The 12,915-nt window shown below is 32.3% G+C and overlaps 1 protein-coding gene across 2 annotated transcripts; it reads right to left on the bottom strand.

The window, feature by feature from the left end:
- Window positions 1–7,118: 7,118 nt before the first annotated feature.
- LOC132640072 (geraniol 8-hydroxylase-like) lies at window positions 7,119–12,684 on the bottom strand. Of its 2 annotated transcripts, none has more exons than XM_060356500.1 (2): window positions 11,781–12,684; window positions 7,119–7,915 (listed from the first exon to the last, which is right to left on the bottom strand). In XM_060356500.1, the coding sequence occupies exons 1-2, from the start codon at window positions 12,654–12,656 to the stop codon at window positions 7,289–7,291; spliced, it is 1,503 nt and encodes a 500-aa protein (XP_060212483.1). In that variant the 5' UTR covers window positions 12,657–12,684; the 3' UTR covers window positions 7,119–7,288. The 2 variants fall into 2 exon arrangements, with proteins under 2 accessions (XP_060212483.1, XP_060212491.1); XM_060356508.1 differs by having other exon boundaries at window positions 7,119–7,912; window positions 11,781–12,683.
- Between the last annotated feature and the right edge of the window lie 231 nt (window positions 12,685–12,915).

The raw sequence follows: 12,915 nt of genomic DNA, 5'->3' as shown, positions 1-12,915 counted from the left end.
TATTTATTCCAACATCACTTATTCCTTTATGAAACCCACATGGTATATATCATATACTGACAAAGTATCAAAGAGATTCGGTTCATTCTTCAAGAAAAACACTCTTCAATCCTCTATGATACTCATATGGTATATTCATATACTCACAAAATATCATAGAGAATTGATTCATTCTTTCAAGAAAAATACTTCTCAAGCTTCTATGATCCTTACATGGTATATATCATATACTGACAGAGTATCATAGAGATCCGATTCATTCTTCAAGCAAAACACTCTTCAATCCTCTATGATACTCATACGGTATATTCATATACTGATAGGGTATCATATAGGATTGATTCATTCTTTCAAGAAAAATATTCCTCAAGCTTTTATGATACCCACATGGTATATATCATATACTGACAGGGCATCATAGAGGACTGGTTCACCCTAGAAAAACACAACTCAATCTATGGTATATATCATGTACTGAGAGGGTATTATAAAAGATTGATTCTTTCCTTCAAAAACTACTCACTCTTTTATGATACACACATGGTATATCATATATTGATTGGGTATCATAGAGGACTGTCAGTTCATTCCTTCAAGAAATATATATATATATATATATATATATATATATATATATATATATATATATATATATATATATATATATGGGTATCATATATACAGGGTATCATAGAAGATTGATTCATTCCTTCAAAAACTACTCACTTCTTTATAATAGCCGCATGGCATATCATATACTGAAAGGGTATCATAGAGGACTGTCAGTTCATTCCTTGAAGTAAAACGTTCAGTCTTCTATGATATCAACCTGATATATATCATATACTGATAGAGCATCATAGATGACATATTCACTCCAACACTACTCAGTCCTCTATGATGCCCACATAGTGTGTGTGTGTGTGTGTGTGTGTATATATATATACTGACAGGGTATAATAGATGAATGGTTGGTTTCTTCAAGAAAAACACTCCTTATTCCTTTATGATAACCCCGTGGTATATATCATTTACGGACAAGGTATCATAAAGAATTGATTCATTCCTTCAAAAAAAAAAACTCTTCAATCTTTTATGATACCTATATAGTATATCATCTACTGACAGTGTATCATAAAGGACAGGTTCGTTCATTCATTCAAAAGAATTTTTTTTTATAAAAAACAAACAAACAAAATATAGATTAAACTTAATTTTGATATTTTTTGTTTTGTTATTATTTTTAGCAAATTTCACTTGTGGAAAAAAAATAGTCATATTTTAAATATAAATTTTGTTTTATTTGCAAAAGGTAAAAATTTCATAAAAGTATATTTTCTATTAATTTTAATTTTAATAGATAAACTAATGACTTTAGTATTTTTCTTAATTACTTCTTTTTGTAGTCTAATTGTTTAATTTCATATATATTTTTATTAGACTAAAAATAAGTAGCTAATATTTTTATCTTTTGTATTTTATATTTATCTTTAAAGAAAAACTAAAAGAAAAAAAAAAGATAAAACACAAATATAGGAAAAGGACCAAAAAGGAAGAAGATAAACAACCCATTGCTTTAAGGCGTGACCAGCCGTGCCGTGCGTTTTTAAAACTCAGGCAACACGGGTAAAAATTTAGTAGCGAGAAGGTATTTGGTGTAATTAATTTTGCTGGAGGCAATGTCGCGTAATTAACTTTCGGTCAAGGGGTATTATGCGTGCTTTTCCCAAAATTTTATTTGGGCTCTTTTCAGGCTGAATGAGTCGGGGGTGGTCTTTAAATTTTGCCCCTCATATTTGAAATTTTTAAATTTTGCCCTTCGCTAAATCCCATGAGTTTCAGGTTCGAACCTCCACACAGTCAAAATTTTAAAAAAAAATTGCAAGGCAAAGTTTAAATTTCGCTATGCCCCCATCGGCATACACTTATGAAGGAATTAACAAAGTTATGCCGGACCCGACATACTTATGCCTTATGGGCAGACTTGGCATAAGTATGCCGGTTCCGGCATAACTTTGATAATTCCTTCACAAATTTATGCCGGATCCGGCATAAAAGTTTGCCCATTAAAAGTATGCCTCCATCGGCATAAACTTGTTAAGGAATTATCAAACTTATGCCGATGGGGGCATACTTATACCTTATGGGCAAACTTTGCCTTGAAGCATATATATGTTTTTTTTTTTTTAACTTTTCAAGGTAAAACTTTAGTGATGCATTAACTAAAAGTGTGCCCATAAAACATAACTAAAAGTATGCCCCATAAGGCGTAAGTTTTCCTTAAGGCATAACTAAAAGTTTGCCTTGTAAGGCAAAGTTTAAATTTTGTATGCCCCCTCCAGCAGACTTTTAGTTATGTTTAACTAAAAGTATGCCGGATGGGGCAGACTTTGCCTTAAGGGGCAGACATTTAGTTATGCCGGATCCGGCATAACTTTAACTTTTCTTAAAGATTGTATGCTGGATCCGGCATACACTTCCCCAGTCCTACCTTGCGAAATTATTTTTTTATTTTATGCCTGAGCGGGGGTTCGAACCCAAAACTTCATGTATTCTCCCATCTTTCCAAGCAAAGGGCAAAATTTAAAGACCACAAATTTGAGGGGCAAAATTTAAAGACCACCCCAAACGAAGGGCAATCCACGCAAAAAAATGGAATGAGTCTGGATCTGACTTTGATATTGCGCAATAAGGGTATAATAAAAGTCCAATTTTGGAATTTTCTCTGTCTTATTCTTGGGCCTTCTGATGATCTGTTTGTTCTTGGGCGGAAAACAGATATACAATCTGCTTATGATGGGCCTTAAGGATTGAGTTTAAAGCTTCTCTGAACCCAAAGACAGCAACCATCACTTCACAGTTTTATAAGGAAAAGTATTTATTTTTTTTGCGCGGATTGCCCTTCATTTGGGGCGGCTTTAATTTTTGCCCTTGAAATTGGTGGTCATTAAGTATTGCCCTTCGCCTAATACCCTGAGGTTATGGATTCAAACCCCAGCTCAGTTAAAAAAATAAAAATTCACAAGCCAAAATTGCGCTAAGCAGAATTTTTGCAAATCTGCCCATGTGGGCCTTCAGGCAGAATTTGCATGGGCACAAGCATAATTTCAGCTCATGCAAATTCTGCCTTAAGGCAGAAATTCTGCCTGAAGGGCAAATTTTAAAGACCACCATTTTGAGGGGTAAAAATTAAAGACCACCTCTAGCGAAGGACAATCCTGCAAATTGCCCGAAAAATATTAAGAGGGATGTCATCAGTTTTTGAGGAAAAAATATTTTTTAAATGTGAAAATAACATTTGATTAAAAATATTCGTAGCTGAAATACAGAAAAACTCAGCATAGGATGCTGGAGTTTGAAAATTTGACAGCACAATGTGCTGGAGTTCAAAAACTCTTTGGAATTTGAAATTCCAAGAACATTTGATGAAGTTTGAACCTATAAAGAGTTGAAATTCTAGGAACTGACAATTGACTAATGATTCGAACCGTAGGAACTACTTATGGAGTTTGAATCTATAAAAATTCAAAACTCCAAGGATTTTTCTGTGTGTTAGAAATAGGTGTTATAAATGAAATAATGATAAAATTTTACAGTGGTATATACCATGAGTGAAACAATGATAAATATAATTAAAATAAGTATCTTGAGTGAAATAAGTACGTATGATTATAATTTGAAAAGGGCAATTCACATATGATATCTCTTTTCAGAAGTTGAAACTCCATCATTGTGTCTAGGAGTTCAAAGAAGATGTTATATGTGAAATAATGTAAGAAGGATTATTCCACTGATGATACCTCCTTTTAAGCTCAGGGACAATGTCTTAAGTTTCAATTTGTAGAAGTTGAACATTCCTGATTGTTAGTAGGGTCTTTTTTTTTTTTTTTTTTTTTTTTTAAATAAGTGTATATTTGTCCAAATACTTTCTGCGTATTAAAAAGTGACTAAACACTTAATTATTTTGAGATATAGCTAAATTTGATTAACGGTCCGGAGAATGGCTATTTGTCAAAATCTCCCTTTTGTGAGTCACTTATTTGCAAGGGAGTACCATTTTGTCGTTATTATTATTAATTATTAATTATTTTTCCCTTTTGTGAAATACGTTAAAAAAAGAGAGAGAGAGAGAGAGTAAATCAATACCTTTTAAGAAAAAAAGAAAACAACATTATCTTTGACATTCAAACCAGTTTTAATTTAGCTTTTGTAGGACGGATTGTGGTTGGGTTTACCAAAAATAAGAACCCGAATTATAAACGCCTAGTCTACCGAACCATAATGAGCTTAGCTAGTGCACTTCTGCCAACTTTTAATTAAACACAGTTGTAGACGCTAGACAACATTAATGCCTCATTATATGGAAAGAATAAGAATAAGCTAACTTCATTTCCTCCACAACATATTCCCTATCCCAACCTAACGTACTATTCCTATCTTCATTAATTTGACACACGTCTATTAACGTACTATTCCTATCATCATTAATTTGACACATGTCTAATACTCCCTCCGTTTTATATTAGCTTATGAATTGTTCACTACTAAAAAATTATGAGTGTTTTTATTAACTTAATCCTAATTATATTTTACCTCTTTCTAAGTTATCTCTTTCTTAGAAAAGTTATTTAATAATTCTTGATTGATAAAGGTAATTTTAGAAAAATAAGATTAATTTGTTCTTGAAATCCTAAAGCACCACTTATTTTGAAATAAAATAAAAAGTCTAAAACATTATTTATTTAGAGACAGAGGGAATAACGTATTATTCCTATCTTCATTAATTAAACGCTTATATAGCGACTCTTTAAATACAAGGCTTTCCAATATAAATCTGATTATATAATCAACCTTCTGTCATTGGATGGAAACCTGTCAGGTATGTATTAGCAGGTCTGATTTACAGACTTTACGTCTTCTACTAAATTAGCATTCATTTCTATCCTGTTGCGTTTGTCAACTTGGATATCTTTAATTGTTCTTAGATTTAAGGCGCCCTTTAATTAGCGAGAAGATCTAATGTCAAAATAACCTTATTCATTTAATTAAGATGTAGACTTTTTGAACTATATCGTAGTGGTATTATATAATTGAGACCATTGCTCTCCTCCAGTTTAGTACAGCAGGCTAATAAGTTAATCTTTTGTAAAGGAAAAAAATTAAATCCTCCATTTTTATCAACTTATAAAAATAAAATATAGCAACTTACGTTTGATTTCCCATTTGGCTTATTAACTGGCCAATACAACACCCCCCCCCCCCCCCCCCCCAAAAAAAAAAAAAAACAAAAAACAAAAGGAGAGAGAAAACTGAAAAAGCCTAATATTCCAAAATCGTAGGTCTTCTTATTTGTAAAGTTATTTCCTATATATTGAACTTGAAAAGCATCAAAAATTTTCAAGAAAGGAAAAAAAAGAAAGAAGCAAGTTAGAAGAAGAAAAAGAGAAGACGACTTCTATCTTCTGAAAAAGAAGGGGAAGACAGTTTCAGTTCAATGAGATTAATTAGTAAGTAACCAAGCTATAAGGAGTTTTAGCCAAACCTATTGCTAATGATGTTAAAGTTAGCAAAACTAGGAACTACATGAATGGATGACATGCCTGCATCTCTATAATAGGAGAAAATATCTCATCAAAATTAAATCCCCTTTTTTGATTAAAGTCTTTGATAACTAATTTAGCGTTGTATGTATGAGGTTCTTTAGAATATCAAACTCAGTTAACAATCACGTATGAGAAGGTAGCACATAAAAGCTAATGTCCACGTGCTTTGGCATTTTGGGTCACGCCCATATCTACAACGTACATCACTACTTGGATTGTCATCTACATGCTACACTTGGGACGTTGTAGAAATAGTGAAACAAATAAATATTGTTTATAAGGAGAAGAAAAGAATTTATTATTCTACCTTTTGAAGCAAATTTTCATTATTTTTAATCTACCATAATAATTTAATCAAAGGGTAACAATTTTTTAGTTTTGAGTGTCAGTTTTAATTTAGTCGCTCTAAGGCATGATACCAAGTTTACCGGTCCATAAGTTCGAAATTGTGCCACATTACGGTGCAAAACGCGAGTTTGTATTTGGAGAGACACAAGCAGATAAGGGCAATAATGTCAAGAAGTCCAAACATATGCTAGCATTCACTATCTATATCCTTATTTGACACAGGTATATCAAAGTGACATTTGGGTTTTTTTTTTTTTTTTAATATTAAAATGGACCTACCATAAATATATGAAAACTTAAGAAATGGGAATCAACGAGGAGCTTCCGTCAGCCTCAGCCACGTTATGGTCGGACTTTTTGTCAAAAATTTCAAATTTCCTACAGATACGATTATTCTTTTTTTTTTATTATTCTTTTAGTCTTCATACATGTTTTTCTGGAACCAGTCTAATATACCTGGTTTCTGTAGTGTAACTGGAACGTAATATAACTAATGTAACAGTTAACAAAAAAAGTGTAGTCAATAGGGATATATCCCAAACTGGCTGATTTCCTTGCTAAATTGGCCAGCTCTTGATTATAACTTACTCTCAATCACAGCTTTAATCAGATTCCGACAGGGGAGCTAAAGGTCCCTATTTTTTCACTACAAAAAAAATGGTAATTTACGGAGGTTGAAAGTTACAATTTAGAAGGATTTTAGCGTCCGCTAATTGCTTGAGGAGGTTAAAACCCTGCGAATAGAATTTTTAACCTCCACAATTTTTTTTTTTTTTTTTTTTTTGTAGTGCTTGGATAGAATGCAGTTGCCTAATGTTAGGATCACATATGATGAGGCCTACTTCTTTGTTAGCTAATTGTATAGCCTTCATGTTTGGTGAGAACGTGTAACATGTGGAGTTAAAATATTCCCCTTTTTGTCCCAGATTGCTTGCAATTTGTGATGTGGTACAAGGTGTAAGGTGTAGTCCCCACCCTTTTTTTCTAAAAAAAAAAAGTATACATCACCCCAGGACTTAAATCCTGGAAAGTTTTTTTTTAAAAAAATCCAAAAGTGTTACCTTTGCACCAGTCTATTGACAATAATTGCTACTGAAAGCTTGTGTTGACTAACTTGTAATTTTCTCTTCCTTTACAAACAAGTAGCTCGAAAAATAAAAATATTGATTCAACAAATCAAAGTTCTTTATTGATTTCGAGTTTCTTGTCTCCAACTAAATGTTTATTTTTAGAAAAATACATAACCCACCTTACATAAATATACTTCTCACAATCACATAGCTCATAGGAACAATCCCATTAAGGTAAAAAAAAAAAAAGGAAACAGTAGCAAATCACTAAAAGATGACCTTATTTTCTTCCATACTAGGAATTGCAACAAGAGGAGTAGCCTTCCTCAAGCTAACTCCAAACTGTTCCTCCATGTCCAATTTCTCTGGAACCATCCCATCAGGTAACTTCCAACTAAATGGTTGAATAATAGAAGCCAATATCAAATTCACCATCCTTATAGCCAGTGGTAATCCAGGACAAATTCTCCGACCCGCGCCAAAGGGTATAAACTCAAAGTCCCTACCTTTGTAATCCACACTAGATTCAATAAATCTTTCAGGCAGAAACTCCAGTGGCCTTACCCAGGATTTCGGGTCTCTTCCAATCGCCCAAGCATTCACAAAAACTTGACTGTCCTTGGGCACAGTATAGCCCAACACTTCAATGTCATTTTGGGCTTTGTGTGGTAAGAGTAATGAAACTGCTGGATGAAGTCTCATTGCCTCTTTTACAACTGCTTGAAGGTATGGGAGTTTGTCGATGTCTGATTCTTGCACCGGCCTTTCTGTGCCTATTTGTTGAATAATTTCTTGTCGTACTTTCTTGAGTTCTTGAGGGCTTCGAAGGAGTTCTGCCATTGCCCATTCTGTTGTTATGGCGGATGTGTCACTTCCGGCAATGAATAAATCCTGCTACGTTACATTATTTTCTTATTAGTCAATTTTAAAAAAAAAAAAGTTTGGCGCACTTTTAAATTTGAAAATAATATACTATACACTTCTATATTTTTAATGAGAAGCTTTTATAGCCAAAAAGACATGCCTAATTTTTCTATAGCATATAAATTCTAAATGTGCTTAATGCTATAAGTTTTAAAAGTATTAATTTGTATCTTGAATTCGTGGCTATTCAAACTATATAAAATAAATTAGAAACATTTGTTAGGTATAAATTGATACAGAAATTTATTTGCAATAGTATAGTTTTGTAAATGTGAGTTTTACAACGAGTCTGGAAACTAAATGACCCAAAAAAATAAAAAAGTGAACTAAAATATCCCACCAAAAAAAGTTGTTACCAAAGTATCTTTAACGCAGTAATTTATTGCGTTATTGGACTTAACTGTAACGGCTCAGTTAAGTCCAATAACACAGTGAATTACTGCGTTATTGTGCTTGTTTTTTTTTTTTTTGGTTTTGGTTAATTACTCTCTTTCGTTTTAAACCTTTTCCGTACTTTGGCCAAAATTTCAATATTTTATACAGAACCCGATTTTTTTAATTTTTTTTGCGATTAATAATGTAGGCTCAATATATCAAGGATACGCAAAACTTTGGGTCATCGTTTTAGTGGTTGAAAAGTGCTCGAAGTAAGTTTTTGTTTGAAAACTTGTTATCATTAGCTTTAAGTTTTTTATTTTTGAGGGTTTAGATTTAAGTGTGTTAATTTTTAGTTATTGCGTAACTTTATTCGAATATGTTGCGATTTTTTTATAAATAATTTAAAATGTCACATGAGTTAGTTATAAACGATAACAAAGAGTAAAATAAAATTTATCATTAAGAAATAGATACGCAAGAAATATAATATTTACTTAATTTATTTATTAATTGTTTATTCTATGCTAATTTGTTAATTAGAAAATTAATCTCTTATTATTTATTTACTCAATTGTTTATCATATGTTGATTGTTAATGTGCTAAGTAGTTATCTAATTTATGTGTTAATTATTTTATTAATGATTAATTAGTTAGTTAATATAATTTCTCGTTAAATGAATTAGTTCGTTATTACTTTAATTGTAGGTAGAAGAATAATTAGTTAGCTATTGTTAATTATGAATTTGTTAGTTAATATATTCCCGATAAAGGATTACTTAGTTAACTTAATTTCCTATTTAATATAAACTTATAGTTAAGAAATTATAAAGTAAGTAATAATTCATTAAAAAATAATACAACATGGTTCTCATAACTTTTCTAATCATAAAATGAATAACGAACGATAAACTAAATTTCGTCGGTATACAGGTTTGATTTTTAACAAACGTTAATGTATTCAATAGAATTAAAAATTTAATTCTATTGAATAATTATATTGATAGGACACCGTTCCAGCTTCAACCTCTCAACATCCCGTCTATGAGACTAATTCAGATTCTGCACCAGACCCACCTTAAGGGCCTTCTCAGGAGCCTACTCATGCACCCGCCGATACATAGGTTTGATTTTTAACAAACGTTTATGTAGCCAATATAAATTAAAATTAGTACTAATTTTTATATGTTTTTTCACGTTCATCCTTCGGCGCCTGCAATCTCGTCTCCCGATGAGGATGAGCCCATCTGACCAGACGTTCTGAGCGTACCGCAGTGTGAGATCCCAAGAAGAAGCACTTTATCGTCAAGAGCGCAAAAAAGGGAAGGGCAAATGATCATGAGATAGAGCATTCTTTTATTAAGAGGAGAAAGGGGGACAGAGACGATGACGAGGGTGATGGGGACCGTATATGCCTGAGGCCTCAAAGGTATTCTAAAGTCTACTATATGTGGGACCGATTGACGATTGTCTATATGTAATAAGTTATATAGTTTAAGTAAATATTATATTTTTTGCGTATCTATTTCTTAATGATAAATCTTAATTTACTCTTTGTTATCGTTTATAACTAACTCGTAGGGCATCCTAAATTAATTATAAAAAAAATCACAGCATATTCGAATAAAGTTACGCATTAACTAAAAATTAACACGCTTAAATCTAAACCCTAAAAAATAAAAAACTTAAAGCTAATGATAACAAGTTTTCAAACAAAAACTTCACGTAAAACGATGGTATGTAGTTTTGCGTATCCTTGATGTATTGAGCCTACATTATTAACCGCACAAAAAAAAATTGGGTTTTATATAAAATATTGAAGTTTCGGAGTCTCGAAGCATGATTAATCTATGACCAAAGTACAAAAAAAGTTTAAAACGAAAGAGAATAAACCAACAAAAAAACTCAATAATGGCTTAACTGAGCCTTTATAGTTAAGTCCAATAACTCAGTAAATTACTGCATTGAAGGTAGTTTGATAATAATTTTTTTTTATTGTGATATTTTGGTTCAGTTTTTTTTTTTTTTTTTTTTTTTGATCATTTAGGTTCCAGACTCTTTTAGAACCGGCTAATGCGTTATCATTTCCCCCCGTTCTTTAGGTAAGAAATAAGCTTACTGTAATTATCTGCTCCGTTCCAGAAGAACTTTACCACTAATTAGATAATGAATTAATTAGTCACCGCGCTTATTTTTCAACTCTGACGAGTGATGTCTATAATAAAATAATATGATTTGATTAATCTGGGACCTTATCTAGATCACAACTTGCATTTCTTTATTAGATAAATATTTATCTTAATATCCTAATTTACTTCCATTTTCCAGAGGTTGAGAAACAATTTGTCCCACTACTTTGTCGTTTTTCCATCTTTTTGGTGATTTATGAAAGGAACACGCCCCATCATTCCCATCCGTCGAGATGAACGTGAAACTTTCCACTAATCATTTAACAAAATGATAATATTTGTATATATTTAACATCCCTATCAGAGGTCTTTTTTATTGAAGTTTTACATATGGTCAAACCACCAGCTATATGACGAAGAAACATGTGCTCTTTCAGACTTTTAACGTACTAGTTTTAACTTGTAACATTGCTAAAAAACAATGCTAGTACTATGACCCCACTTAAAAAATATCTGCGAGTAATCTGTCTTGAGATTTAATATATATATATATATATATATATATTTATTTATTTATTTATTTAATTTTTTGAAGAAACACATCACATCTACAAATAGAAAATTTTGATGAGATAATATTTTGGCACAAATATGTCCATAACATATTTTAGCTTATAAATTTCACAAAATTCCTTATTTTTCTTAAATTCAATGCTCAGTCAAATATTATCGTATAGTAAGTCATGATTGATGGGTTAATACTTTCTTCTCACATCCAAAATCAACATAAAAATAAACAATTTCTTTTCATGTGATCAATACAATCAAACTTCTCTATATAACGATATTTTTCGAATTCTTCTGGAATGCTATAGCGAAATGTTGTAATATAGAATATATAATACTCCCTCCGTTTCAATTTATATGAATTTATTTGATTGGGCGCGGAGTTTAAGAAAAAAAAGAAGACTTTTGAACTTGTGATGTAAAATGAGTCACATATATAGTGTATGGTTATAAATGATAGTTTGTTTCCAAATATGGAAAGAAATCATTCTTTTTGTCATGGACTAAAAAGGAAATATGTTCACATAAATTGAAACGGAGAGAGTATAACATAATATTGAAAATCAATTTCAAGAAAAACTTGATAGTCATAGTGAATTAGTGTTATAATTGATGATCATTATAGAAAGATTAGACTGTATAAGGGGAGTTCAAAATTCAATTTTAAAGAGCAAAAAAAAAAAAAATTGATATATGGATGATTATTATAGAGAAAGAAACTCAAAATTCAAATTTAAAGAAGAACAAAAAAAAAAACACTTACCACCATAAGAGGCTTGATAGTTGTACCAAATCCAGACCCATCATCTTCACATTGATCAAGAAGTACATCCAAGAAATCCCCTTTCTTCTTCATCCCTGCAGCTCTACCTTCTACTCTCTTCTCAATAGCTTCATCAAATATCTCATGCAACCTTAAATACGCTGGCCTTATACGACGTCTCACTCCTTGCAAATCTAGCCATTTTAGTACCGGAAAATAATCAGACAAATTGGGTACCCCAGCATCCTCCATAATCGTCCAAACCAATTCTTTAAACTCATGAGCCGTCTTGAATTCCGGGTCCACCATATCAATCGAGAAAATCGTGTTAGAAATTAAATTCAATGTGGTCGCAAACGCAACACGTCCTATATCAACAGCCACACCATCCTCACACTGTTTCCTTATGTGGTTCACTAGTTGTTCAGCCTTTTGGTGACGTAGTTCTTGTAGTGAATCTAACCGTTGGTTAGTAAACATCTGAGTGCTAAGGAATCTTCTCTTTTTCTTCCACGTGTGATCGCCGTTGACCCATGCTATCGTCCCTTCAGGGTTAGGTTGAGCAGCAACAGCGACAGGTACAATTCGTGCTGAGAAAGTTTCGTCGTGTTTATGGAGGATTTCTTTAGCTACATCGGCTGAGGAGACTACTATGGTGGTGAGTGAACCGAGTTTTAGGGTCATGAGAGGGCCATGGATTTTGGCTAGCTTGGTTAATGATTGGTTTGGTTTTGAACCTAGTTTTAAGAGTGAGCCAATTATTGGGAGGCCAGTAGGACCTGGTGGTAAGTTTTTTCTTGATTTAGATTGGACATATGGCTTGATGATGAACCAGAAAAATGAGAGGGAGAAGATAAGAAGGATGGGGAGTTCCATTTTCCTATTTGGAGTAAAGATGCAAGGGATATTACATTCCTTATATAGATTTAAGGCCAAACCCATCGCCAGCCCATGTGGTCGTCCAGTTCTTTCACTTGAACACCTCAAGTGACCTTTGTTCTATTTAGACACTTTAGGTGGGCAACTGATGTTCTATTTAGACATTTTTTTCGCAATCAGCTAAAATTGCAAAATGGGTGTCATACACTCGCAAATGACGTGATATGGTGACTAATTAAAATAGGACATGTGGCAA

This window comes from Lycium barbarum, chromosome 1 (assembly GCF_019175385.1).
Source record: "Lycium barbarum isolate Lr01 chromosome 1, ASM1917538v2, whole genome shotgun sequence".
NCBI classification, from domain to species: Eukaryota; Viridiplantae; Streptophyta; class Magnoliopsida; order Solanales; family Solanaceae; genus Lycium; species Lycium barbarum.
This window is presented reverse-complemented; position numbering and strand designations above follow the sequence as displayed.